Source organism: Xenopus laevis, chromosome 5L, assembly GCF_017654675.1.
Source record: "Xenopus laevis strain J_2021 chromosome 5L, Xenopus_laevis_v10.1, whole genome shotgun sequence".
Taxonomy (NCBI): domain Eukaryota; kingdom Metazoa; phylum Chordata; class Amphibia; order Anura; family Pipidae; genus Xenopus; species Xenopus laevis.
In genome coordinates this window covers 108,851,963-108,879,097 of record NC_054379.1, presented here as the reverse complement: position 1 = coordinate 108,879,097, position 27,135 = coordinate 108,851,963, and the positions used below count along the sequence as shown (strand labels likewise).

The window sequence follows — 27,135 nt, the reverse complement described above, 5'->3', positions numbered from 1 at the left end:
TTGTTTCTGAAGTTATCATTGAGGGCAAAGAATTAGTAGAAGATGATGAGTCAAGGTTGCTTGTTAGTGGTGTGGATTTCACTGATGATTCTGTGTCTGAAGAGAAAGAAGTTAACTCACTTTCAGCAAATAAACTGGTTGCTCTGTCTGATACAGTGTTAGAGCTAGTTTTACCTTTTTCAGATGTCACCATTGAAGGCAACGTATTACTGGACAATACTGAGGTAGGGGTGCTTGCTTGTGGTATAGATGTTGCTGTAGATGAAGAGTCTGTGGATGAAGAGACAGAAGTTGACTCACTTTCCCTGGTGGAACTTGGTGTTAGCCCTGATACCATTCTAGAGCTGGTTTCTCCTGTTTCAGAAGTTACCATTGAGGGTAAAGAACTAGTAGACGACGATGAGCCAGGGGTGCTTGTTAGTGGTGTGGACGTTTCTGAAGATTCTGTGTGTGAGGAGACAGAGGTTGACTCGATTTCAGCAACAGAACTTGTTTTGGGCTCTGATACAGAGTTAAAGCTGGTTTCTCCTTTTTCAGATGTCTCCATTGAAGGCAACGAACTAGTGGATGATGATGAGGAAGGGATGCTTGTTAGTTGTATGGATGTCACTGTTGGTGAAGAGTTCATTGATGAAGAGACAGAGGTTGACTCCCTTTCCATGGCAGAACTTTCTGTTGGCCCAGATACTGTTCTAGAGCTAATTTCTCCTGCTTCAGAAGTTGTCATTGAGGGCAAGAAACTAGTGGACAAAGATGATCCAGGGGTGCTTGATAGTGGTGTGGATGTTTCTAAAGATTCAGTATATGAAGATACAGAGGTTAACTCACTTTCAGCAACAGAACTTGTTGTCAGCTCTGATACAGAGTTAGAGCTGATCTCTATTTTTTCAGATGTCATCATTGAAGGCAAAGAACTAGTGGATGATGATGTGGCAAGGGTGCGTGTTAGTGGTATGGACGTTGCTGTAGGTGAATAGTCTGTGGATGAAGAGACAGAGGTTGACTCATTTTCCATGGTGGAACTAGCTGTCAGCCCAGATACTGTTCTAGAGCTGGTTTCTCCTATTTCAGAAGTTACCATTGAGAGCAAAGAACTTGTAGATAATGAGCCAGTGTTGCTTGTTAATGGTGTGGATGTCACTGAATATTCTGTGTATGAGGACTCAGCGTTTAATTCACTTTTAGCAAAAGGACTTGTTGTAGGCTCTGAATCCGAGCTAGAGCTGGTTTCTCCTTTTTCAGATGTCACCATTGAAGGTAAAGAACTAGTGGACAATGATGAGGTAGGAGTACTTGCTTGTGGTATGGTTGTTGCTATAAGTGAAGAGTCTGTGGATGAAGAGACAGAGGTTAACTCACTTTCCCTAGCAGAACTTGCTGTTGTCCCTGATACCGTTCTAGAGCTGGTTTCTCCTGTCTGTGAAGATACCACTGAGGGCAAAGAAAGAGTAGAAGATGATAAGTCAGGATTGCTTGTTAGTGGTGTGTATGTCGCTGAAGATTCTGTGTCTGAAGAGACAGAGGTTAACTCGCTTTGAGCAAAAGAATTTGTTGTCTGCTCCGATACAGAGTTAATACTGGATTCTCCTTTTTCAGATGTCACCATTGAAGGCAAAGAACTAGTTGATGCTGACAAAGCAGGGGTGCTTGTTAGTGGTATGGATGTTTCAGTAGGTGAAGAATCTTTGGATGAAGACACAGATATTGACTCACTTTCTATGGTGGAACTTTCTGTCAGCCCAGATAAGGTTTGGGAACTGGTTTCTCCTGTTTCAGAAGTTATCATTGAGGTCAAAGAACTAGTAGACTGTGATGAGCCAGGGGTGCTTGCTAGTGGTGTGGATGTTTCTAAAGATTCAGTATATGAAGATACAGAGGTTAACTCACTTTCAGCAACAGAACCTGTTGTCAGCTCTGATACAGAGTTAGAGCTGGTTTCTGTTTTTTCAGATGTCACCATTGAAGGCAAAGAAATAGTGGATGATGATGTGGCAAGGGTGTGTGTTAGTGGTATGGACGTTGCTGTAGGTGAATAGTCTGTGAATGAAGAGACAGAGGTTGACTCATTTTCCATGGTGGAACTAGCTGTCAGCCCAGATACTGTTCTAGAGCTGGTTTCTCCTGTTTCAGAAGTTACCATTGAGGGCAAATAACTAGTAGATGATGAGTCAGGGGTGATTGTTAGTGGCCTTGATATCACTGAAGAATCTGTGTATGAAGAGACAGAGGTTAACTGACTTTCAGCAACAGCGCTTTTTGTCGGCTTTGATACTGAGTTAGAGCCGGTTTCTCTTTTTTCAGATGTCACCATTGAAGGCAAAGAACTAGTTGATGCTGACAAAGCAGGGGTGCTTGTTAGTGGTATGGATGTTTCTGTAGGTGAAGAATCTTTGAATGAAGACACAGATATTGACTCACTTTCTATGGTGGAACTTTCTGTCAGCCCAGATAAGGTTTGGGAACTGGTTTCTCCTGTTTCAGAAGTTATCATTGAGGTCAAAGAACTAGTAGACTGTGATGTGCCAGGGGTGCTTGCTAGTGGTGTGGATGTTTCTAAAGATTCAGTATATGAAGATACAGAGGTTAACTTACTTTCAGCAACAGAACTTGTTGTCAGCTCTGATACAGAGTTAGAGCTGGTTTCTGTTTTTTCAGATGTCACCATTGAAGGCAAAGAACTAGTGGATGATGATGTGGCAAGGGTGCGTGTTAGTGGTATGGACGTTGCTGTAGGTGAATAGTCTGTGGATGAAGAGACAGAGGTTGACTCATTTTCCATGGTGGAACTAGCTGTCAGCCCAGATACTGTTCTAGAGCTGGTTTCTCCTATTTCAGAAGTTACCATTGAGAGCAAAGAACTAGTAGATAATGAGCCAGTGTTGCTTGTTAATGGTGTGGATGTCACTGAAGATTCTGTGTATGAGGACACAGCGTTTAATTCACTTTTAGCAAAAGGACTTGTTGTAGGCTCTAAATCCGAGTTAGAGCTGGTTTCTCCTTTTTCAGATGTCACCATTGAAGGTAAAGAACTAGTGGACAATGATGAGGTAGGAGTACTTGCTTGTGGTATGGTTGTTGCTATAAGTGAAGAGTCTGTGGATGAAGAGACAGAGGTTAACTCACTTTCCCTAGCAGAACTTGCTGTTGTCCCTGATACCGTTCTAGAGCTGGTTTCTCCTGTCTGTGAAGTTACCACTGAGGGCAAAGAAAGAGTAGAAGATGATAAGTCAGGATTGCTTGTTAGTGGTGTGTATGTCGCTGAAGATTCTGTGTCTGAAGAGACAGAGGTTAACTCGCTTTGAGCAAAAGAATTTGTTGTCTGCTCCGATACAGAGTTAATACTGGATTCTCCTTTTTCAGATGTCACCATTGAAGGCAAAGAACTAGTTGATGCTGACAAAGTAGGGGTGCTTGTTAGTGGTATGGATGTTTCAGTAGGTGAAGAATCTTTGGATGAAGACACAGATATTGACTCACTTTCTATGGTGGAACTTTCTGTCAGCCCAGATAAGGTTTGGGAACTGGTTTCTCCTGTTTCAGAAGTTATCATTGAGGTCAAAGAACTAGTAGACTGTGATGAGCCAGGGGTGCTTGCTAGTGGTGTGGATGTTTCTAAAGATTCAGTATATGAAGATACAGAGGTTAACTCACTTTCAGCAACAGAACCTGTTGTCAGCTCTGATACAGAGTTAGAGCTGGTTTCTGTTTTTTCAGATGTCACCATTGAAGGCAAAGAAATAGTGGATGATGATGTGGCAAGGGTGTGTGTTAGTGGTATGGACGTTGCTGTAGGTGAATAGTCTGTGAATGAAGAGACAGAGGTTGACTCATTTTCCATGGTGGAACTAGCTGTCAGCCCAGATACTGTTCTAGAGCTGGTTTCTCCTGTTTCAGAAGTTACCATTGAGGGCAAATAACTAGTAGATGATGAGTCAGGGGTGATTGTTAGTGGCCTTGATATCACTGAAGAATCTGTGTATGAAGAGACAGAGGTTAACTGACTTTCAGCAACAGCGCTTTTTGTCGGCTTTGATACTGAGTTAGAGCCGGTTTCTCTTTTTTCAGATGTCACCATTGAAGGCAAAGAACTAGTTGATGCTGACAAAGCAGGGGTGCTTGTTAGTGGTATGGATGTTTCTGTAGGTGAAGAATCTTTGAATGAAGACACAGATATTGACTCACTTTCTATGGTGGAACTTTCTGTCAGCCCAGATAAGGTTTGGGAACTGGTTTCTCCTGTTTCAGAAGTTATCATTGAGGTCAAAGAACTAGTAGACTGTGATGTGCCAGGGGTGCTTGCTAGTGGTGTGGATGTTTCTAAAGATTCAGTATATGAAGATACAGAGGTTAACTTACTTTCAGCAACAGAACTTGTTGTCAGCTCTGATACAGAGTTAGAGCTGGTTTCTGTTTTTTCAGATGTCACCATTGAAGGCAAAGAACTAGTGGATGATGATGTGGCAAGGGTGCGTGTTAGTGGTATGGACGTTGCTGTAGGTGAATAGTCTGTGGATGAAGAGACAGAGGTTGACTCATTTTCCATGGTGGAACTAGCTGTCAGCCCAGATACTGTTCTAGAGCTGGTTTCTCCTATTTCAGAAGTTACCATTGAGAGCAAAGAACTAGTAGATAATGAGCCAGTGTTGCTTGTTAATGGTGTGGATGTCACTGAAGATTCTGTGTATGAGGACACAGCGTTTAATTCACTTTTAGCAAAAGGACTTGTTGTAGGCTCTAAATCCGAGTTAGAGCTGGTTTCTCCTTTTTCAGATGTCACCATTGAAGGTAAAGAACTAGTGGACAATGATGAGGTAGGAGTACTTGCTTGTGGTATGGTTGTTGCTATAAGTGAAGAGTCTGTGGATGAAGAGACAGAGGTTAACTCACTTTCCCTAGCAGAACTTGCTGTTGTCCCTGATACCGTTCTAGAGCTGGTTTCTCCTGTCTGTGAAGTTACCACTGAGGGCAAAGAAAGAGTAGAAGATGATAAGTCAGGATTGCTTGTTAGTGGTGTGTATGTCGCTGAAGATTCTGTGTCTGAAGAGACAGAGGTTAACTCGCTTTGAGCAAAAGAATTTGTTGTCTGCTCCGATACAGAGTTAATACTGGATTCTCCTTTTTCAGATGTCACCATTGAAGGCAAAGAACTAGTTGATGCTGACAAAGTAGGGGTGCTTGTTAGTGGTATGGATGTTTCAGTAGGTGAAGAATCTTTGAATGAAGACACAGATATTGACTCACTTTCTATGGTGGAACTTTCTGTCAGCCCAGATAAGGTTTGGGAACTGGTTTCTCCTGTTTCAGAAGTTATCATTGAGGTCAAAGAACTAGTAGACTGTGATGTGCCAGGGGTGCTTGCTAGTGGTGTGGATGTTTCTAAAGATTCAGTATATGAAGATACAGAGGTTAACTTACTTTCAGCAACAGAACTTGTTGTCAGCTCTGATACAGAGTTAGAGCTGGTTTCTGTTTTTTCAGATGTCACCATTGAAGGCAAAGAACTAGTGGATGATGATGTGGCAAGGGTGCGTGTTAGTGGTATGGACGTTGCTGTAGGTGAATAGTCTGTGGATGAAGAGACAGAGGTTGACTCATTTTCCATGGTGGAACTAGCTGTCAGCCCAGATACTGTTCTAGAGCTGGTTTCTCCTATTTCAGAAGTTACCATTGAGAGCAAAGAACTAGTAGATAATGAGCCAGTGTTGCTTGTTAATGGTGTGGATGTCACTGAAGATTCTGTGTATGAGGACACAGCGTTTAATTCACTTTTAGCAAAAGGACTTGTTGTAGGCTCTAAATCCGAGTTAGAGCTGGTTTCTCCTTTTTCAGATGTCACCATTGAAGGTAAAGAACTAGTGGACAATGATGAGGTAGGAGTACTTGCTTGTGGTATGGTTGTTGCTATAAGTGAAGAGTCTGTGGATGAAGAGACAGAGGTTAACTCACTTTCCCTAGCAGAACTTGCTGTTGTCCCTGATACCGTTCTAGAGCTGGTTTCTCCTGTCTGTGAAGTTACCACTGAGGGCAAAGAAAGAGTAGAAGATGATAAGTCAGGATTGCTTGTTAGTGGTGTGTATGTCGCTGAAGATTCTGTGTCTGAAGAGACAGAGGTTAACTCGCTTTGAGCAAAAGAATTTGTTGTCTGCTCCGATACAGAGTTAATACTGGATTCTCCTTTTTCTGATGTCACCATTGAAGGCAAAGATCTTGTGGATGATGACGAAGCAGGGGTGCTTATTACTGGTATTGATGTTGCTGTAGGGGAAGCTTCTGTGGTTGAAGAGACAGACGTTGACTCACTTTCCATGGCAGAACTTGCAGGTACTGTTTTAAAGCTGGTTTCTCCTGCTTCAGAAGTTATCATTGACGACAAAGAACTAGTAGATGATGATGAACCATGGGTTCTTACCAGTGGTGTGGATGCCGCTGCTGATTCTGTTTCTGTAAAGGCATGGGTTAACTCACTTTCAGCAACAGAACTTGTTGTCAGCTCTGATACAGAGTTAGAGCTGATTTCTATTTTTTCAGATGTCATCATTGAAGGCAAAGAACTAGTGGACAATGATGAGGTAGTGGTGCTTGCTTGTGGTATGGATGTTTCTGTAGGTGAATTGTCTATGGATGAAGAGACAGAGGTTGTCTCACTTTCCCTGGCGGAATTTGTTGTATGCCCTGATACTGTTCTAGAGCTGGTTTCTACTGTTTCAGAAGTTACCACTGAGGGCAAAGAACTAGAAAAGGATGATGAGTCAGTGGTGCTTGTTAATGGTGTGGATGTTGCTGAAGATTCTGTGTATGAAGAGACAGAGGTTAATTTGCTTTCAGAAACAGAACTTGTTGTCATCTCCGATGCGGAGTTAGAGCTGGTTTCTCCTATTTCAGAAGTTACCATTGAGAGCAAAGAACTAGTAGATAATGAGCCAGTGTTGCTTGTTAGAGGTGTGGATGTCACTGAAGATTCTGTGTATGAAGACACAGAGTTTAATTCACTTTTAGCAAAAGGACTTGTTGTAGGCTCTGAATCCGAGTTAGAGCTGGTTTCTCCTTTTTCAGATGTCACCATTGAAGGTAAAGAACTAGTGGACAATGATGACGTAGGAGTACTTGCTTGTGGTATGGTTGTTGCTGTAAGTGAAGAGTCTGTGGATGAAGAGACCGAGGTTAACTCACTTTCCCTAGCAGAACTTGCTTTTGTCCCTGATACCGTTGTAGAGCTGGTTTCTCCTGTCTGTGAAGTTACCACTGAAGGCAAAGAAAAAGTAGAAGATGATAAGTCCGGATTGCTTGTTAGTGGTGTGTATGTCACTGATGATTCTGTGTCTGAAGAGACAGAGGTTAACTCGCTTTGAGCAACAGAATTTGTTGTCTGCTCCGATACAGAGTTAGTACTGGATTCTCCTTTTTCTGATGTCACCATTGAAGGCAAAGATCTTGTGGATGATGACGAAGCAGGGGTGCTTATTACTGGTATGGATGTTGCTGTAGGGGAAGCTTCTGTGGTTGAAGAGACAGACGTTGACTCACTTTCCATGGCAGAACTTGCAGGTACTGTTTTTAAAGCTGGTTTCTCCTGCTTCAGAAGTTATCATTGACGATAAAGAACTAGTAGATGATGATGAACCATGGGTTCTTACCAGTGGCGTGGATGCCGCTGCTGATTCTGTTTCTGTAAAGGCATGGGTTAACTCACTTTCAGCAACAGAACTTGTTGTCAGCTCTGATACAGAGTTAGAGCTGATTTCTATTTTTTCAGATGTCATCATTGAAGGCAAAGAACTAGTGGACAATGATGAGGTAGTGGTGCTTGCTTGTGGTATGGATGTTTCTGTAGGTGAATTGTCTATGGATGAAGAGACAGAGGTTGTCTCACTTTCCCTGGCGGAATTTGTTGTATGCCCTGATACTGTTCTAGAGCTGGTTTCTACTGTTTCAGAAGTTACCACTGAGGGCAAAGAACTAGAATAAGATGATGAGTCAGTGGTGCTTGTTAATGGTGTGGATGTTGCTGAAGATTCTGTGTATGAAGAGACAGAGGTTAATTTGCTTTCAGAAACAGAACTTGTTGTCATCTCCGATGCGGAGTTAGAGCTGGTTTCTGTTTTTTCAGATGTCACCATTGAAGGCAAAGAACTAGCGGATGATGTGGCAAGGGTGCTTGTTAGTGGTATGGACGTTGCTGTAGGTGAATAGTCTGTGGATGAAGAGACAGAGGTTGACTCATTTTCCATGGTGGAACTAGCTGTCAGGCCAGATACTGTTCTAGAGCTGGTTTCTCTTATTTCAGAAGTTACCATTGAGAGCAAAGGACTAGTAGATAATGAGCCAGTGTTGCTTGTTAGTGGTGTGGATGTCACTGAAGATTCTGTGTATGAGGACACAGAGTTTAATTCACTTTTAGCAAAAGGACTTGTTGTAGGCTCTGAATCCGAGTTAGAGCTGGTTTCTCCTTTTTCAGATGTCACCATTGAAGGTAAAGAACTAGTGGACAATGATGAGGTAGGAGTACTTGCTTGTGGTATGGTTGTTGCTGTAAGTGAAGAGTCTGTGGATGAAGAGACAGAGGTTAACTCACTTTCCCTAGCAGAACTTGCTGTTGTCCCTGATACCGTTCTAGAGTTGGTTTCTCCTGTCTGTGAAGTTACCACTGAGGGCAAAGAAAGAGTAGAAGATGATAAGTCAGGATTGCTTGTTAGTGGTGTGTATGTCGCTGAAGATTCTGTGTCTGAAGAGGCAGAGGTTAACTCGCTTTGAGCAACAGAATTTGTTGTCTGCTCCGATACAGAGTTAGTACTGGATTCTCCTTTTTCTGATGTCACCATTGAAGGCAAAGATCTTGTGAATGATGACGAAGCAGGGGTGCTTATTACTGGTATGGATGTTGCTGTAGGGGAAGCTTCTGTGGTTGAAGAGACAGACGTTGACTCACTTTCCATGGCAGAACTTGCAGGTACTGTTTTAAAGCTGGTTTCTCCTGCTTCAGAAGTTATCATTGACGACAAAGAACTAGTAGATGATGATGAACCATGGGTTCTTACCAGTGGCGTGGATGCCGCTGCTGATTCTGTTTCTGTAAAGGCATGGGTTAACTCACTTTCAGCAACAGAACTTGTTGTCAGCTCTGATACAGAGATAGAGCTGATTTCTATTTTTTCAGATGTCATCATTGAAGGCAAAGAACTAGTCGACAATGATGAGGTAGTGGTGCTTGCTTGTGGTATGGATGTTCCTGTAGGTGAATTGTCTATGGATGAAGAGACAGAGGTTGTCTCACTTTCCCTGGCGGAATTTGTTGTATGCACTGATACTGTTCTAGAGCTGGTTTCTACTGTTTCAGAAGTTACCACTGAGGGCAAAGAACTAGAATAAGATGATGAGTCAGTGGTGCTTGTTAATGGTGTGGATGTTGCTGAAGATTCTGTGTATGAAGAGACAGAGGTTAATTTGCTTTCAGAAACAGAACTTGTTGTCATCTCCGATGCGGAGTTAGAGCTGGTTTCTCCTATTTCAGAAGTTACCATTGAGAGCAAAGAACTAGTAGATAATGAGCCAGTGTTGCTTGTTAGAGGTGTGGAAGTCACTGAAGATTCTGTGTATGAGGACACAGAGTTTAATTCACTTTTAGCAAAAGGACTTGTTGTAGGCTCTGAATCCGAGTTAGAGCTGGTTTCTCCTTTTTCAGATGTCACCATTGAAGGTAAAGAACTAGTGGACAATGATGACGTAGGAGTACTTGCTTGTGGTATGGTTGTTGCTGTAAGTGAAGAGTCTGTGGATGAAGAGACCGAGGTTAACTCACTTTCCCTAGCAGAACTTGCTTTTGTCCCTGATACCGTTGTAGAGCTGGTTTCTCCTGTCTGTGAAGTTACCACTGAAGGCAAAGAAAAAGTAGAAGATGATAAGTCCGGATTGCTTGTTAGTGGTGTGTATGTCGCTGATGATTCTGTGTCTGAAGAGACAGAGGTTAACTCGCTTTGAGCAACAGAATTTGTTGTCTGCTCCGATACAGAGTTAGTACTGGATTCTCCTTTTTCTGATGTCACCATTGAAGGCAAAGATCTTGTGGATGATGACGAAGCAGGGGTGCTTATTACTGGTATGGATGTTGCTGTAGGGGAAGCTTCTGTGGTTGAAGAGACAGACGTTGACTCACTTTCCATGGCAGAACTTGCAGGTACTGTTTTAAAGCTGGTTTCTCCTGCTTCAGAAGTTATCATTGACGATAAAGAACTAGTAGATGATGATGAACCATGGGTTCTTACCAGTGGCGTGGATGCCGCTGCTGATTCTGTTTCTGTAAAGGCATGGGTTAACTCACTTTCAGCAACAGAACTTGTTGTCAGCTCTGATACAGAGTTAGAGCTGATTTCTATTTTTTTCAGATGTCATCATTGAAGGCAAAGAACTAGTGGACAATGATGAGGTAGTGGTGCTTGCTTGTGGTATGGATGTTTCTGTAGGTGAATTGTCTATGGATGAAGAGACAGAGGTTGTCTCACTTTCCCTGGCGGAATTTGTTGTATGCCCTGATACTGTTCTAGAGCTGGTTTCTACTGTTTCAGAAGTTACCACTGAGGGCAAAGAACTAGAATAAGATGATGAGTCAGTGGTGCTTGTTAATGGTGTGGATGTTGCTGAAGATTCTGTGTATGAAGAGACAGAGGTTAATTTGCTTTCAGAAACAGAACTTGTTGTCATCTCCGATGCGGAGTTAGAGCTGGTTTCTCCTATTTCAGAAGTTACCATTGAGAGCAAAGAACTAGTAGATAATGAGCCAGTGTTGCTTGTTAGAGGTGTGGAAGTCACTGAAGATTCTGTGTATGAGGACACAGAGTTTAATTCACTTTTAGCAAAAGGACTTGTTGTAGGCTCTGAATCCGAGTTAGAGCTGGTTTCTCCTTTTTCAGATGTCACCATTGAAGGTAAAGAACTAGTGGACAATGATGAGGTAGGAGTACTTGCTTGTGGTATGGTTGTTGCTGTAAGTGAAGAGTCTGTGGATGAAGAGACCGAGGTTAACTCACTTTCCCTAGCAGAACTTGCTTTTGTCCCTGATACCGTTGTAGAGCTGGTTTCTCCTGTCTGTGAAGTTACCACTGAAGGCAAAGAAAAAGTAGAAGATGATAAGTCCGGATTGCTTGTTAGTGGTGTGTATGTCGCTGATGATTCTGTGTCTGAAGAGACAGAGGTTAACTCGCTTTGAGCAACAGAATTTGTTGTCTGCTCCGATACAGAGTTAGTACTGGATTCTCCTTTTTCTGATGTCACCATTGAAGGCAAAGATCTTGTGGATGATGACAAAGTAGGGGTGCTTATTACTGGTATGGATGTTGCTGTAGGGGAAGCTTCTGTGGTTGAAGAGACAGACGTTGACTCACTTTCCATGGCAGAACTTGCAGGTACTGTTTTAAAGCTGGTTTCTCCTGCTTCAGAAGTTATCATTGACGATAAAGAACTAGTAGATGATGATGAACCATGGGTTCTTATCAGTGGCGTGGATGCCGCTGCTGATTCTGTTTCTGTAAAGTTATGGGTTAACTCACTTTCAGCAACAGAACTTGTTGTCAGCTCTGATACAGAGTTAGAGCTGATTTCTATTTTTTCAGATGTCATCATTGAAGGCAAAGAACTAGTGGACAATGATGAGGTAGTGGTGCTTGCTTGTGGTATGGATGTTTCTGTAGGTGAATTGTCTATGGATGAAGAGACAGAGGTTGTCTCACTTTCCCTGGCGGAATTTGTTGTATGCCCTGATACTGTTCTAGAGCTGGTTTCTACTGTTTCAGAAGTTACCACTGAGGGCAAAGAACTAGAATAAGATGATGAGTCAGTGGTGCTTGTTAATGGTGTGGATGTTGCTGAAGATTCTGTGTATGAAGAGACAGAGGTTAATTTGCTTTCAGAAACAGAACTTGTTGTCATCTCCGATGCGGAGTTAGAGCTGGTTTCTCCTATTTCAGAAGTTACCATTGAGAGCAAAGAACTAGTAGATAATGAGCCAGTGTTGCTTGTTAGAGGTGTGGAAGTCACTGAAGATTCTGTGTATGAGGACACAGAGTTTAATTCACTTTTAGCAAAAGGACTTGTTGTAGGCTCTGAATCCGAGTTAGAGCTGGTTTCTCCTTTTTCAGATGTCACCATTGAAGGTAAAGAACTAGTGGACAATGATGACGTAGGAGTACTTGCTTGTGGTATGGTTGTTGCTGTAAGTGAAGAGTCTGTGGATGAAGAGACCGAGGTTAACTCACTTTCCCTAGCAGAACTTGCTTTTGTCCCTGATACCGTTGTAGAGCTGGTTTCTCCTGTCTGTGAAGTTACCACTGAAGGCAAAGAAAAAGTAGAAGATGATAAGTCCGGATTGCTTGTTAGTGGTGTGTATGTCGCTGATGATTCTGTGTCTGAAGAGACAGAGGTTAACTCGCTTTGAGCAACAGAATTTGTTGTCTGCTCCGATACAGAGTTAGTACTGGATTCTTCTTTTTCTGATGTCACCATTGAAGGCAAAGATCTTGTGGATGATGACGAAGCAGGGGTGCTTATTACTGGTATGGATGTTACTGTAGGGGAAGCTTCTGTGGTTGAAGAGACAGACGTTGACTCACTTTCCATGGCAGAACTTGCAGGTACTGTTTTAAAGCTGGTTTTCTCCTGCTTCAGAAGTTATCATTGACGATAAAGAACTAGTAGATGATGATGAACCATGGGTTCTTACCAGTGGCGTGGATGCCGCTGCTGATTCTGTTTCTGTAAAGGCATGGGTTAACTCACTTTCAGCAACAGAACTTGTTGTCAGCTCTGATACAGAGTTAGAGCTGATTTTCTATTTTTTCAGATGTCATCATTGAAGGCAAAGAACTAGTGGACAATGATGAGGTAGTGGTGCTTGCTTGTGGTATGGATGTTTCTGTAGGTGAATTGTCTATGGATGAAGAGACAGAGGTTGTCTCACTTTCCCTGGCGGAATTTGTTGTATGCCCTGATACTGTTCTAGAGCTGGTTTCTACTGTTTCAGAAGTTACCACTGAGGGCAAAGAACTAGAATAAGATGATGAGTCAGTGGTGCTTGTTAATGGTGTGGATGTTGCTGAAGATTCTGTGTATGAAGAGACAGAGGTTAATTTGCTTTCAGAAACAGAACTTGTTGTCATCTCCGATGCGGAGTTAGAGCTGGTTTCTGTTTTTTCAGATGTCACCATTGAAGGCAAAGAACTAGCGGATGATGTGGCAAGGGTGCTTGTTAGTGGTATGGACGTTGCTGTAGGTGAATAGTCTGTGGATGAAGAGACAGAGGTTGACTCATTTTCCATGGTGGAACTAGCTGTCAGGCCAGATACTGTTCTAGAGCTGGTTTCTCCTATTTCAGAAGTTACCATTGAGAGCAAAGGACTTGTAGATAATGAGCCAGTGTTGCTTGTTAGTGGTGTGGATGTCACTGAAGATTCTGTGTATGAGGACAAAGAGTTTAATTCACTTTTAGCAAAAGGACTTGTTGTAGGCTCTGAATCCGAGTTAGAGCTGGTTTCTCCTTTTTCAGATGTCACCATTGAAGGTAAAGAACTAGTGGACAATGATGAGGTAGTAGTACTTGCTTGTGGTATGGTTGTTGCTGTAAGTGAAGAGTCTGTGGATGAAGAGACAGAGGTTAACTCACTTTCCCTAGCAGAACTTGCTGTTGTCCCTGATACCGTTCTAGAGTTGGTTTCTCCTGTCTGTGAAGTTACCACTGAGGGCAAAGAAAGAGTAGAAGATGATAAGTCAGGATTGCTTGTTAGTGGTGTGTATGTCGCTGAAGATTCTGTGTCTGAAGAGACAGAGGTTAATTTGCTTTCAGAAAAAGAACTTGTTGTCATCTCCGATGCGGAGTTAGAGCTGGTTTCTCCTATTTCAGAAGTTACCATTGAGAGCAAAGAACTAGTAGATAATGAGCCAGTGTTGCTTGTTAGAGGTGTGGATGTCACTGAAGATTCTGTGTATGAGGACACAGAGTTTAATTCACTTTTAGCAAAAGGACTTGTTGTAGGCTCTGAATCCGAGTTAGAGCTGGTTTCTCCTTTTTCAGATGTCACCATTGAAGGTAAAGAACTAGTGGACAATGATGACGTAGGAGTACTTGCTTGTGGTATGGTTGTTGCTGTAAGTGAAGAGTCTGTGGATGAAGAGACCGAGGTTAACTCACTTTCCCTAGCAGAACTTGCTTTTGTCCCTGATACCGTTGTAGAGCTGGTTTCTCCTGTCTGTGAAGTTACCACTGAAGGCAAAGAAAAAGTAGAAGATGATAAGTCCGGATTGCTTGTTAGTGGTGTGTATGTCGCTGATGATTCTGTGTCTGAAGAGACAGAGGTTAACTCGCTTTGAGCAACAGAATTTGTTGTCTGCTCCGATACAGAGTTAGTACTGGATTCTCCTTTTTCTGATGTCACCATTGAAGGCAAAGATCTCGTGGATGATGACGAAGCAGGGGTGCTTATTACTGGTATGGATGTTGCTGTAGGGGAAGCTTCTGTGGTTGAAGAGACAGACGTTGACTCACTTTCCATGGCAGAACTTGCAGGTACTGTTTTAAAGCTGGTTTCTCCTGCTTCAGAAGTTATCATTGACGACAAAGAACTAGTAGATGATGATGAACCATGGGTTCTTACCAGTGGCGTGGATGCCGCTGCTGATTCTGTTTCTGTAAAGGCATGGGTTAACTCACTTTCAGCAACAGAACTTGTTGTCAGCTCTGATACAGAGTTAGAGCTGATTTCTATTTTTTCAGATGTCATCATTGAAGGCAAAGAACTAGTGGACAATGATGAGGTAGTGGTGCTTGCTTGTGGTATGGATGTTTCTGTAGGTGAATTGTCTATGGATGAAGAGACAGAGGTTGTCTCACTTTCCCTGGCGGAATTTGTTGTATGCCCTGATACTGTTCTAGAGCTGGTTTCTACTGTTTCAGAAGTTACCACTGAGGGCAAAGAACTAGAATAAGATGATGAGTCAGTGGTGCTTGTTAATGGTGTGGATGTTGCTGAAGATTCTGTGTATGAAGAGACAGAGGTTAATTTGCTTTCAGAAACAGAACTTGTTGTCATCTCCGATGCGGAGTTAGAGCTTAGTGGTATGGACGTTGCTGTAGGTGAATAGTCTGTGGATGAAGAGACAGAGGTTGACTCTTTTCCCATGGTGGAACTAGCTGTCAGGCCAGATACTGTTCTAGAGCTGGTTTCTCCTATTTCAGAAGTTACCATTGAGAGCAAAGGACTAGTAGATAATGAGCCAGTGTTGCTTGTTAGTGGTGTGGATGTCACTGAAGATTCTGTGTATGAGGACACAGAGTTTAATTCACTTTTAGCAAAAGGACTTGTTGTAGGCTCTGAATCCGAGTTAGAGCTGGTTTCTCCTTTTTCAGATGTCACCATTGAAGGTAAAGAACTAGTGGATGGTGACAAAGCAGAGGTGCTTGTTAGTGGTATGGATGTTTCTGTAGGTGAAGAATCTTTGAATGAAGACACAGATATTGACTCACTTTCTATGGTGGAACTTTCTGTCAGCCCAGATAAGGTTTGAGAACTGGTTTCTCCTGTTTCAGAAGTTATCATTGAGGGCAAAGAACTAGTAGACTGTGATGAGCCAGGGGTGCTTGCTAGTGGTGTGGATGTTTCTAAAGATTCAGTATATGAAGATATAGAGGTTAACTCACTTTCAGCAACAGAACTTGTTGTCAGCTCTGATACAGAGTTAGAGCTGGTTCCTGTTTTTCAGATGTCACCATTGAAGGCAAAGAACTAGCGGATGATGATGTGGCAAGGGTGCTTGTTAGTGGTATGGACGTTGCTGTAGGTGAATAGTCTGTGGATGAAGAGACAGAGGTTGACTCATTTTCCATGGTGGAACTAGCTGTCAGGCCAGATACTGTTCTAGAGCTGGTTTCTCCTATTTCAGAAGTTACCATTGAGAGCAAAGAACTAGTAGATAATGAGCCAGTGTTGCTTGTTAGTGGTGTGGATGTCACTGAAGATTCTGTGTATGAGGACACAGAGTTTAATTCACTTTTAGCAAAAGGACTTGTTGTCGGCTCTGAATCCGAGTTAGAGCTGGTTTCTCCTTTTTCAGATGTCACCATTGAAGGTAAAGAACTAGTGGACAATGATGAGGTAGGAGTACTTGTTTGTGGTATGGTTGTTGCTGTAAGTGAAGAGTCTGTGGATGAAGAGACTGAGGTTAACTCACTTTCCCTAGCAGAACTTGCTGTTGTCCCTGATACCGTTCTAGAGTTGGTTTCTCCTGTCTGTGAAGTTACCACTGAGGGCAAAGAAAGAGTAGAAGATGATAAGTCAGGATTGCTTGTTAGTGGTGTGTATGTCGCTAAAGATTCTGTGTCTGAAGAGACAGAGGTTAACTCGCTTTGAGCAACAGAATTTGTTGTCTGCTGCGATACAGAGTTAGTACTGGATTCTCCTTTTTCTGATGTCACCATTGAAGGCAAAGATCTTGTGGATGATGACGAAGCAGGGGTGCTTATTACTGGTATGGATGTTGCTGTAGGGGAAGCTTCTGTGGTTGAAGAGACAGACGTTGACTCACTTTCCATGGCAAAACTTGCAGGTACTGTTTTAAAGCTGGTTTCTCCTGCTTCAGAAGTTATCATTGACGACAAAGAACTAGTAGATGATGATGAACCATGGGTTCTTACCAGTGGCGTGGATGCCGCTGCTGATTCTGTTTCTGTAAAGGCATGGGTTAACTCACTTTCAGCAACAGAACTTGTTGTCAGCTCTGATACAGAGTTAGAGCTGATTTCTATTTTTTCAGATGTCATCATTGAAGGCAAAGAACTAGTGGACAATGATGAGGTAGTGGTGCTTGCTTGTGGTATGGATGTTTCTGTAGGTGAATTGTCTATGGATGAAGAGACAGAGGTTGTGTCACTTTCCCTGGCGGAATTTGTTGTATGCCCTGATACTGTTCTAGAGCTGGTTTCTACTGTTTCAGAAGTTACCACTGAGGGCAAAGAACTAGAATAAGATGATGAGTCAGTGGTGCTTGTTAATGGTGTGGATGTTGCTGAAGATTCTGTGTATGAAGAGACAGAGGTTAATTTGCTTTCAGAAACAGAACTTGTTGTCATCTCCGATGCGGAGTTAGAGCTTAGTGGTATGGACGTTGCTGTAGGTGAATAGTCTGTGGATGAAGAGACAGAGGTTGACTCATTTTCCATGGTGGAACTAGCTGTCAGGCCAGATACTGTTCTAGAGCTGGTTTCTCCTATTTCAGAAGTTACCATTGAGAGCAAAGGACTAGTAGATAATGAGCCAGTGTTGCTTGTTAGTGGCGTTGATATCGCTGAAGAATCTGTGTATGAAGAGACAGAGGTTAACTGACTTTCAGCAACAGAGCTTTTTGTTGGCTCCTTTACAGAGCTGGTTTCTCCTTTTTCAGATGTCACCATTGAAGGCAAAGAACTAGTTGATGCTGACAAAGCAGAGGTGCTTGTTAGTGGTATGGATGTTTCTGTAGGTGAAGAATCTTTGAATGAAGATACAGATATTGACTCACTTTCTATGGTGGAACTTTCTGTCAGCCCAGATAAGGTTTGAGAACTGGTTTCTCCTGTTTCAGAAGTTATCATTGAGGGCAAAGAACTAGTAGACCGTGATGAGCCAGGGGTGCTTGCTAGTGGTGTGGATGTTTCTAAAGATTCAGTATATGAAGATATAGAGGTTAACTCACTTTCAGCAACAGAACTTGTTGTCAGCTCTGATACAGAGTTAGAGCTGGTTCCTGTTTTTTCAGATGTCACCATTGAAGGCAAAGAACTAGCGGATGATGATGTGGCAAGGGTGCTTGTTAGTGGTATGGATGTTGCTGTAGGTGAATAGTCTGTGGATGAAGAGACAGAGGTTGACTCATTTTCCATGGTGGAACTAGCTGTCAGGCCAGATACTGTTCTAGAGCTGGTTTCTCCTATTTCAGAAGTTACCATTGAGAGCAAAGAACTAGTAGATAATGAGCCAGTGTTGCTTGTTAGTGGTGTGGATGTCACTGAAGATTCTGTGTATGAGGACACAGAGTTTAATTCACTTTTAGCAAAAGGACTTGTTGTCGGCTCTGAATCCGAGTTAGAGCTGGTTTCTCCTTTTTCAGATGTCACCATTGAAGGTAAAGAACTAGTGGACAATGATGAGGTAGGAGTACTTGTTTGTGGTATGGTTGTTGCTGTAAGTGAAGAGTCTGTGGATGAAGAGACCGAGGTTAACTCACTTTCCCTAGCAGAACTTGCTTTTGTCCCTGATACCATTGTAGAGCTGGTTTCTCCTGTCTGTGAAGTTACCACTGAAGGCAAAGAAAAAGTAGAAGATGATAAGTCCGGATTGCTTGTTAGTGGTGTGTATGTCACTGATGATTCTGTGTCTGAAGAGACAGAGGTTAACTCGCTTTGAGCAACAGAATTTGTTGTCTGCTCCGATACAGAGTTAGTACTGGATTCTCCTTTTTCTGATGTCACCATTGAAGGCAAAGATCTTGTGGATGATGACGAAGCAGGGGTGCTTATTACTGGTATGGATGTTGCTGTAGGGGAAGCTTCTGTGGTTGAAGAGACAGACGTTGACTCACTTTCCATGGCAGAACTTGCAGGTACTGTTTTAAAGCTGGTTTCTCCTGCTTCAGAAGTTATCATTGACGACAAAGAACTAGTAGATGATGATGAACCATGGGTTCTTACCAGTGGCGTGGATGCTGCTGCTGATTCTGTTTCTGTAAAGGCATGGGTTAACTCACTTTCAGCAACAGAACTTGTTGTCAGCTCTGATACAGAGTTAGAGCTGATTTCTATTTTTTCAGAAGTCATCATTGAAGGCAAAGAACTAGTGGACAATGATGAGGTAGTGGTGCTTGCTTGTGGTATGGATGTTTCTGTAGGTGAATTGTCTATGGATGAAGAGACAGAGGTTGTCTCACTTTCCCTGGCGGAATTTGTTGTATGCCCTGATACTGTTCTAGAGCTGGTTTCTACTGTTTCAGAAGTTACCACTGAGGGCAAAGAACTAGAATAAGATGATGAGTCAGTGGTGCTTGTTAATGGTGTGGATGTTGCTGAAGATTCTGTGTATGAAGAGACAGAGGTTAATTTGCTTTCAGAAACAGAACTTGTTGTCATCTCCGATGCGGAGTTAGAGCTGGTTTCTGTTTTTTCAGATGTCACCATTGAAGGCAAAGAACTAGCGGATGATGTGGCAAGGGTGCTTGTTACTGTTATGGACGTTGCTGTAGGTGAATAGTCTGTGGATGAAGAGACAGAGGTTGACTCATTTTCCATGGTGGAACTAACTGTCAGGCCAGATACTGTTCTAGAGCTGGTTTCTCCTATTTCAGAAGTTACCATTGAGAGCAAAGGACTAGTAGATAATGAGCCAGTGTTGCTTGTTAGTGGTGTGGATGTCACTGAAGATTCTGTGTATGAGGACACAGAGTTTAATTCACTTTTAGCAAAAGGACTTGTTGTAGGCTCTGAATCCGAGTTAGAGCTGGTTTCTCCTTTTTCAGATGTCACCATTGAAGGTAAAGAACTAGTGGACAATGATGAGGTAGGAATACTTGCTTGTGGTATGGTTTTTGCTGTAAGTGAAGAGTCTGTGGATGAAGAGACAGAGGTTAACTCACTTTCCCTAGCAGAACTTGCTGTTGTCCCTGATACCGTTCTAGAGTTGGTTTCTCCTGTCTGTGAAGTTACCACTGAGGGCAAAGAAAGAGTAGAAGATGATAAGTCAGGATTGCTTGTTAGTGGTGTGTATGTCGCTGAAGATTCTGTGTCTGAAGAGACAGAGGTTAACTCGCTTTGAGCAACAGAATTTGTTGTCTGCTCCGATACAGAGTTAGTACTGGATTCTCCTTTTTCTGATGTCACCATTGAAGGCAAAGATCTTGTGAATGATGACGAAGCAGGGGTGCTTATTACTGGTATGGATGTTGCTGTAGGGGAAGCTTCTGTGGTTGAAGAGACAGACGTTGACTCACTTTCCATGGCAGAACTTGCAGGTACTGTTTTAAAGCTGGTTTCTCCTGCTTGAGAAGTTATCATTGACGACAAAGAACTAGTAGATGATGATGAACCATGGGTTCTTACCAGTGGCGTGGATGCCGCTGCCGATTCTGTTTCTGTAAAGGCATGGGTTAACTCACTTTCAGCAACAGAACTTGTTGTCAGCTCTGATACAGAGATAGAGCTGATTTCTATTTTTTCAGATGTCATCATTGAAGGCAAAGAACTAGTGGACAATGATGAGGTAGTGGTGCTTGCTTGTGGTATGGATGTTTCTGTAGGTGAATTGTCTATGGATGAAGAGACAGAGGTTGTCTCACTTTCCCTGGCGGAATTTGTTGTATGCCCTGATACTGTTCTAGAGCTGGTTTCTACTGTTTCAGAAGTTACCACTGAGGGCAAAGAACTAGAATAAGATGATGAGTCAGTGGTGCTTGTTAATGGTGTGGATGTTGCTGAAGATTCTGTGTATGAAGAGACAGAGGTTAATTTGCTTTCAGAAACAGAACTTGTTGTCATCTCCGATGCGGAGTTAGAGCTGGTTTCTCCTATTTCAGAAGTTACCATTGAGAGCAAAGAACTAGTAGATAATGAGCCAGTGTTGCTTGTTAGAGGTGTGGATGTCACTGAAGATTCTGTGTATGAAGACACAGAGTTTAATTCACTTTTAGCAAAAGGACTTGTTGTAGGCTCTGAATCCGAGTTAGAGCTGGTTTCTCCTTTTTCAGATGTCACCATTGAAGGTAAAGAACTAGTGGACAATGATGACGTAGGAGTACTTGCTTGTGGTATGGTTGTTGCTGTAAGTGAAGAGTCTGTGGATGAAGAGACCGAGGTTAACTCACTTTCCCTAGCAGAACTTGCTTTTGTCCCTGATACCGTTGTAGAGCTGGTTTCTCCTGTCTGTGAAGTTACCACTGAAGGCAAAGAAAAAGTAGAAGATGATAAGTCCGGATTGCTTGTTAGTGGTGTGTATGTCACTGATGATTCTGTGTCTGAAGAGACAGAGGTTAACTCGCTTTGAGCAACAGAATTTGTTGTCTGCTCCGATACAGAGTTAGTACTGGATTCTCCTTTTTCTGATGTCACCATTGAAGGCAAAGATCTTGTGGATGATGACGAAGCAGGGGTGCTTATTACTGGTATGGATGTTGCTGTAGGGGAAGCTTCTGTGGTTGAAGAGACAGACGTTGACTCACTTTCCATGGCAGAACTTGCAGGTACTGTTTTAAAGCTGGTTTCTCCTGCTTCAGAAGTTATCATTGACGATAAAGAACTAGTAGATGATGATGAACCATGGGTTCTTACCAGTGGCGTGGATGCCGCTGCTGATTCTGTTTCTGTAAAGGCATGGGTTAACTCACTTTCAGCAACAGAACTTGTTGTCAGCTCTGATACAGAGTTAGAGCTGATTTCTATTTTTTCAGATGTCATCATTGAAGGCAAAGAACTAGTGGACAATGATGAGGTAGTGGTGCTTGCTTGTGGTATGGATGTTTCTGTAGGTGAATTGTCTATGGATGAAGAGACAGAGGTTGTCTCACTTTCCCTGGCGGAATTTGTTGTATGCCCTGATACTGTTCTAGAGCTGGTTTCTACTGTTTCAGAAGTTACCACTGAGGGCAAAGAACTAGAATAAGATGATGAGTCAGTGGTGCTTGTTAATGGTGTGGATGTTGCTGAAGATTCTGTGTATGAAGAGACAGAGGTTAATTTGCTTTCAGAAACAGAACTTGTTGTCATCTCCGATGCGTAGTTAGAGCTGGTTTCTGTTTTTTCAGATGTCACCATTGAAGGCAAAGAACTAGCGGATGATGTGGCAAGGGTGCTTGTTAGTGGTATGGACGTTGCTGTAGGTGAATAGTCTGTGGATGAAGAGACAGAGGTTGACTCATTTTCCATGGTGGAACTAGCTGTCAGGCCAGATACTGTTCTAGAGCTGGTTTCTCCTATTTCAGAAGTTACCATTGAGAGCAAAGGACTAGTAGATAATGAGCCAGTGTTGCTTGTTAGTGGTGTGGATGTCACTGAAGATTCTGTGTATGAGGACAAAGAGTTTAATTCACTTTTAGCAAAAGGACTTGTTGTAGGCTCTGAATCCGAGTTAGAGCTGGTTTCTCCTTTTTCAGATGTCACCATTGAAGGTAAAGAACTAGTGGACAATGATGAGGTAGTAGTACTTGCTTGTGGTATGGTTGTTGCTGTAAGTGAAGAGTCTGTGGATGAAGAGACAGAGGTTAACTCACTTTCCCTAGCAGAACTTGCTTTTGTCCCTGATACCGTTGTAGAGCTGGTTTCTCCTGTCTGTGAAGTTACCACTGAAGGCAAAGAAAAAGTAGAAGATGATAAGTCCGGATTGCTTGTTAGTGGTGTGTATGTCGCTGATGATTCTGTGTCTGAAGAGACAGAGGTTAACTCGCTTTGAGCAACAGAATTTGTTGTCTGCTCCGATACAGAGTTAGTACTGGATTCTCCTTTTTCTGATGTCACCATTGAAGGCAAAGATCTCGTGGATGATGACGAAGCAGGGGTGCTTATTACTGGTATGGATGTTGCTGTAGGGGAAGCTTCTGTGGTTGAAGAGACAGACGTTGACTCACTTTCCATGGCAGAACTTGCAGGTACTGTTTTAAAGCTGGTTTCTCCTGCTTCAGAAGTTATCATTGACGACAAAGAACTAGTAGATGATGATGAACCATGGGTTCTTACCAGTGGCGTGGATGCCGCTGCTGATTCTGTTTCTGTAAAGGCATGGGTTAACTCACTTTCAGCAACAGAACTTGTTGTCAGCTCTGATACAGAGTTAGAGCTGATTTCTATTTTTCAGATGTCATCATTGAAGGCAAAGAACTAGTGGACAATGATGAGGTCGTGGTGCTTGCTTGTGGTATGGATGTTTCTGTAGGTGAATTGTCTATGGATGAAGAGACAGAGGTTGTCTCACTTTCCCTGGCGGAATTTGTTGTATGCCCTGATACTGTTCTAGAGCTGGTTTCTACTGTTTCAGAAGTTACCACTGAGGGCAAAGAACTAGAATAAGATGATGAGTCAGTGGTGCTTGTTAATGGTGTGGATGTTGCTGAAGATTCTGTGTATGAAGAGACAGAGGTTAATTTGCTTTCAGAAACAGAACTTGTTGTCATCTCCGATGCGGAGTTAGAGCTTAGTGGTATGGACGTTGCTGTAGGTGAATAGTCTGTGGATGAAGAGACAGAGGTTGACTCTTTTCCCATGGTGGAACTAGCTGTCAGGCCAGATACTGTTCTAGAGCTGGTTTTCTCCTATTTCAGAAGTTACCATTGAGAGCAAAGGACTAGTAGATAATGAGCCAGTGTTGCTTGTTAGTGGTGTGGATGTCACTGAAGATTCTGTGTATGAGGACACAGAGTTTAATTCACTTTTAGCAAAAGGACTTGTTGTAGGCTCTGAATCCGAGTTAGAGCTGGTTTCTCCTTTTTCAGATGTCACCATTGAAGGTAAAGAACTAGTGGATGGTGACAAAGCAGAGGTGCTTGTTAGTGGTATGGATGTTTCTGTAGGTGAAGAATCTTTGAATGAAGACACAGATATTGACTCACTTTCTATGGTGGAACTTTCTGTCAGCCCAGATAAGGTTTGAGAACTGGTTTCTCCTGTTTCAGAAGTTATCATTGAGGGCAAAGAACTATTAGACCGTGATGAGCCAGGGGTGCTTGCTAGTGGTGTGGATGTTTCTAAAGATTCAGTATATGAAGATATAGCGGTTAACTCACTTTCAGCAACAGAACTTGTTGTCAGCTCTGATACAGAGTTAGAGCTGGTTCCTGTTTTTTCAGATGTCACCATTGAAGGCAAAGAACTAGCGGATGATGATGTGGCAAGGGTGCTTGTTAGTGGTATGGACGTTGCTGTAGGTGAATAGTCTGTGGATGAAGAGACAGAGGTTGACTCATTTCCATGGTGGAACTAGCTGTCAGGCCAGATACTGTTCTAGAGCTGGTTTCTCCTATTTCAGAAGTTACCATTGAGAGCAAAGAACTAGTAGATAATGAGCCAGTGTTGCTTGTTAGTGGTGTGGATGTCACTGAAGATTCTGTGTATGTGGACACAGAGTTTAATTCACTTTTAGCAAAAGGACTTGTTGTCGGCTCTGAATCCGCGTTAGAGCTGGTTTCTCCTTTTTCAGATGTCACCATTGAAGGTAAAGAACTAGTGGACAATGATGAGGTAGGAGTACTTGCTTGTGGTATGGTTGTTGCTGTAAGTGAAGAGTCTGTGGATGAAGAGACTGAGGTTAACTCACTTTCCCTAGCAGAACTTGCTGTTGTCCCTGATACCGTTCTAGAGTTGGTTTCTCCTGTCTGTGAAGTTACCACTGAGGGCAAAGAAAGAGTAGAAGATGATAAGTCAGGATTGCTTGTTAGTGGTGTGTATGTCGCTGAAGATTCTGTGTCTGAAGAGACAGAGGTTAACTCGCTTTGAGCAACAGAATTTGTTGTCTGCTCCGATACAGAGTTAGTACTGGATTCTCCTTTTTCTGATGTCACCATTGAAGGCAAAGATCTTGTGGATGATGACGAAGCAGGGGTGCTTATTACTGGTATGGATGTTGCTGTAGGGGAAGCTTCTGTGGTTGAAGAGACAGACGTTGACTCACTTTCCATGGCAAAACTTGCAGGTACTGTTTAAAGCTGGTTTCTCCTGCTTCAGAAGTTATCATTGACGACAAAGAACTAGTAGATGATGATGAACCATGGGTTCTTACCAGTGGCGTGGATGCCGCTGCTGATTCTGTTTCTGTAAAGGCATGGGTTAACTCACTTTCAGCAACAGAACTTGTTGTCAGCTCTGATACAGAGTTAGAGCTGATTTCTATTTTTTCAGATGTCATCATTGAAGGCAAAGAACTAGTGGACAATGATGAGGTAGTGGTGCTTGCTTGTGGTATGGATGTTTCTGTAGGTGAATTGTCTATGGATGAAGAGACAGAGGTTGTGTCACTTTCCCTGGCGGAATTTGTTGTATGCCCTGATACTGTTCTAGAGCTGGTTTCTACTGTTTCAGAAGTTACCACTGAGGGCAAAGAACTAGAATAAGATGATGAGTCAGTGGTGCTTGTTAATGGTGTGGATGTTGCTGAAGATTCTGTGTATGAAGAGACAGAGGTTAATTTGCTTTCAGAAACAGAACTTGTTGTCATCTCCGATGCGGAGTTAGAGCTTAGTGGTATGGACGTTGCTGTAGGTGAATAGTCTGTGGATGAAGAGACAGAGGTTGACTCATTTTCCATGGTGGAACTAGCTGTCAGGCCAGATACTGTTCTAGAGCTGGTTTCTCCTATTTCAGAAGTTACCATTGAGAGCAAAGGACTAGTAGATAATGAGCCAGTGTTGCTTGTTAGTGGCGTTGATATCGCTGAAGAATCTGTGTATGAAGAGACAGAGGTTAACTGACTTTCAGCAACAGAGCTTTTTGTTGGCTCCTTTACAGAGCTGGTTTCTCCTTTTTCAGATGTCACCATTGAAGGCAAAGAACTAGTTGATGCTGACAAAGCAGAGGTGCTTGTTAGTGGTATGGATGTTTCTGTAGGTGAAGAATCTTTGAATGAAGATACAGATATTGACTCACTTTCTATGGTGGAACTTTCTGTCAGCCCAGATAAGGTTTGAGAACTGGTTTCTCCTGTTTCAGAAGTTATCATTGAGGGCAAAGAACTAGTAGACCGTGATGAGCCAGGGGTGCTTGCTAGTGGTGTGGATGTTTCTAAAGATTCAGTATATGAAGATATAGAGGTTAACTCACTTTCAGCAACAGAACTTGTTGTCAGCTCTGATACAGAGTTAGAGCTGGTTCCTGTTTTTTCAGATGTCACCATTGAAGGCAAAGAACTAGTGGATGATGATGTGGCAAGGGTGCTTGTTAGTGGTATGGATGTTGCTGTAGGTGAATAGTCTGTGGATGAAGAGACAGAGGTTGACTCATTTTCCATGGTGGAACTAGCTGTCAGGCCAGATACTGTTCTAGAGCTGGTTTCTCCTATTTCAGAAGTTACCATTGAGAGCAAAGAACTAGTAGATAATGAGCCAGTGTTGCTTGTTAGTGGTGTGGATGTCACTGAAGATTCTGTGTATGAGGACACAGAGTTTAATTCACTTTTAGCAAAAGGACTTGTTGTCGGCTCTGAATCCGAGTTAGAGCTGGTTTCTCCTTTTTCAGATGTCACCATTGAAGGTAAAGAACTAGTGGATGGTGACAAAGCAGAGGTGCTTGTTAGTGGTATGGATGTTTCTGTAGGTGAAGAATCTTTGAATGAAGACACAGATATTGACTCACTTTCTATGGTGGAACTTTCTGTCAGCCCAGATAAGGTTTGAGAACTGGTTTCTCCTGTTTCAGAAGTTATCATTGAGGGCAAAGAACTATTAGACCGTGATGAGCCAGGGGTGCTTGCTAGTGGTGTGGATGTTTCTAAAGATTCAGTATATGAAGATATAGCGGTTAACTCACTTTCAGCAACAGAACTTGTTGTCAGCTCTGATACAGAGTTAGAGCTGGTTCCTGTTTTTTCAGATGTCACCATTGAAGGCAAAGAACTAGCGGATGATGATGTGGCAAGGGTGCTTGTTAGTGGTATGGACGTTGCTGTAGGTGAATAGTCTGTGGATGAAGAGACAGAGGTTGACTCATTTTCCATGGTGGAACTAGCTGTCAGGCCAGATACTGTTCTAGAGCTGGTTTCTCCTATTTCAGAAGTTACCATTGAGAGCAAAGAACTAGTAGATAATGAGCCAGTGTTGCTTGTTAGTGGTGTGGATGTCACTGAAGATTCTGTGTATGTGGACACAGAGTTTAATTCACTTTTAGCAAAAGGACTTGTTGTCGGCTCTGAATCCGCGTTAGAGCTGGTTTCTCCTTTTTCAGATGTCACCATTGAAGGTAAAGAACTAGTGGACAATGATGAGGTAGGAGTACTTGCTTGTGGTATGGTTGTTGCTGTAAGTGAAGAGTCTGTGGATGAAGAGACTGAGGTTAACTCACTTTCCCTAGCAGAACTTGCTGTTGTCCCTGATACCGTTCTAGAGTTGGTTTCTCCTGTCTGTGAAGTTACCACTGAGGGCAAAGAAAGAGTAGAAGAT

The 27,135-nt window shown here is 42.6% G+C and overlaps 2 protein-coding genes across 2 annotated transcripts in view; both read right to left on the bottom strand.

Moving 5' to 3' along the window:
• Positions 1–10,375, bottom strand: part of LOC108705319 (serine-rich adhesin for platelets-like) — a 33,065-nt gene extending 22,690 nt beyond the window's left edge. Inside the window, exons 1-4 of the mRNA XM_041563778.1 lie at positions 9,441–10,375; positions 8,115–9,116; positions 6,991–7,570; positions 902–6,789 (exon numbers count right to left, since the gene is read on the bottom strand). Of these exons, the coding sequence (XP_041419712.1) occupies positions 902–6,789; positions 6,991–7,570; positions 8,115–9,116; positions 9,441–10,214 (8,244 nt within the window). The 5' untranslated portion in view covers positions 10,215–10,375. The remainder of the gene's footprint in view (positions 1–901; positions 6,790–6,990; positions 7,571–8,114; positions 9,117–9,440) is intronic.
• Positions 10,376–15,622: 5,247 nt separating this feature from the next.
• LOC121393927 (serine-rich adhesin for platelets-like) lies at positions 15,623–26,562 on the bottom strand. The gene is made up of 7 exons (XM_041563777.1): positions 24,647–26,562; positions 24,123–24,374; positions 23,419–23,652; positions 21,826–22,761; positions 19,201–21,708; positions 15,749–19,083; positions 15,623–15,640 (listed from the first exon to the last, which is right to left on the bottom strand). The coding sequence occupies exons 1-7, from the start codon at positions 26,403–26,405 to the stop codon at positions 15,623–15,625; spliced, it is 9,042 nt and encodes a 3,013-aa protein (XP_041419711.1). The 5' UTR covers positions 26,406–26,562.
• Between the last annotated feature and the right edge of the window lie 573 nt (positions 26,563–27,135).

Excerpts from the sequence above, each read along its gene's own strand:
- LOC121393927 (XM_041563777.1), bottom strand. The coding sequence starts at position 26,405 with ATGATAACTTCTGAAACAGGAGAAACCAGTTCTCAAACCTTATCTGGG. Across the intron at positions 24,375-24,646 it reads GCCATGGAAAGTGAGTCAAC|TGGTAACTTCACAGACAGGA; the intron begins GTCTGTCTCTTC and ends CTTTGCCCTCAG. Across the intron at positions 19,084-19,200 it reads CCTTGCCACATCATCCGCTA|AATCTTCAGCAACATCCACA; the intron begins GTTCTTTGCCTT and ends CTTCATACACAG.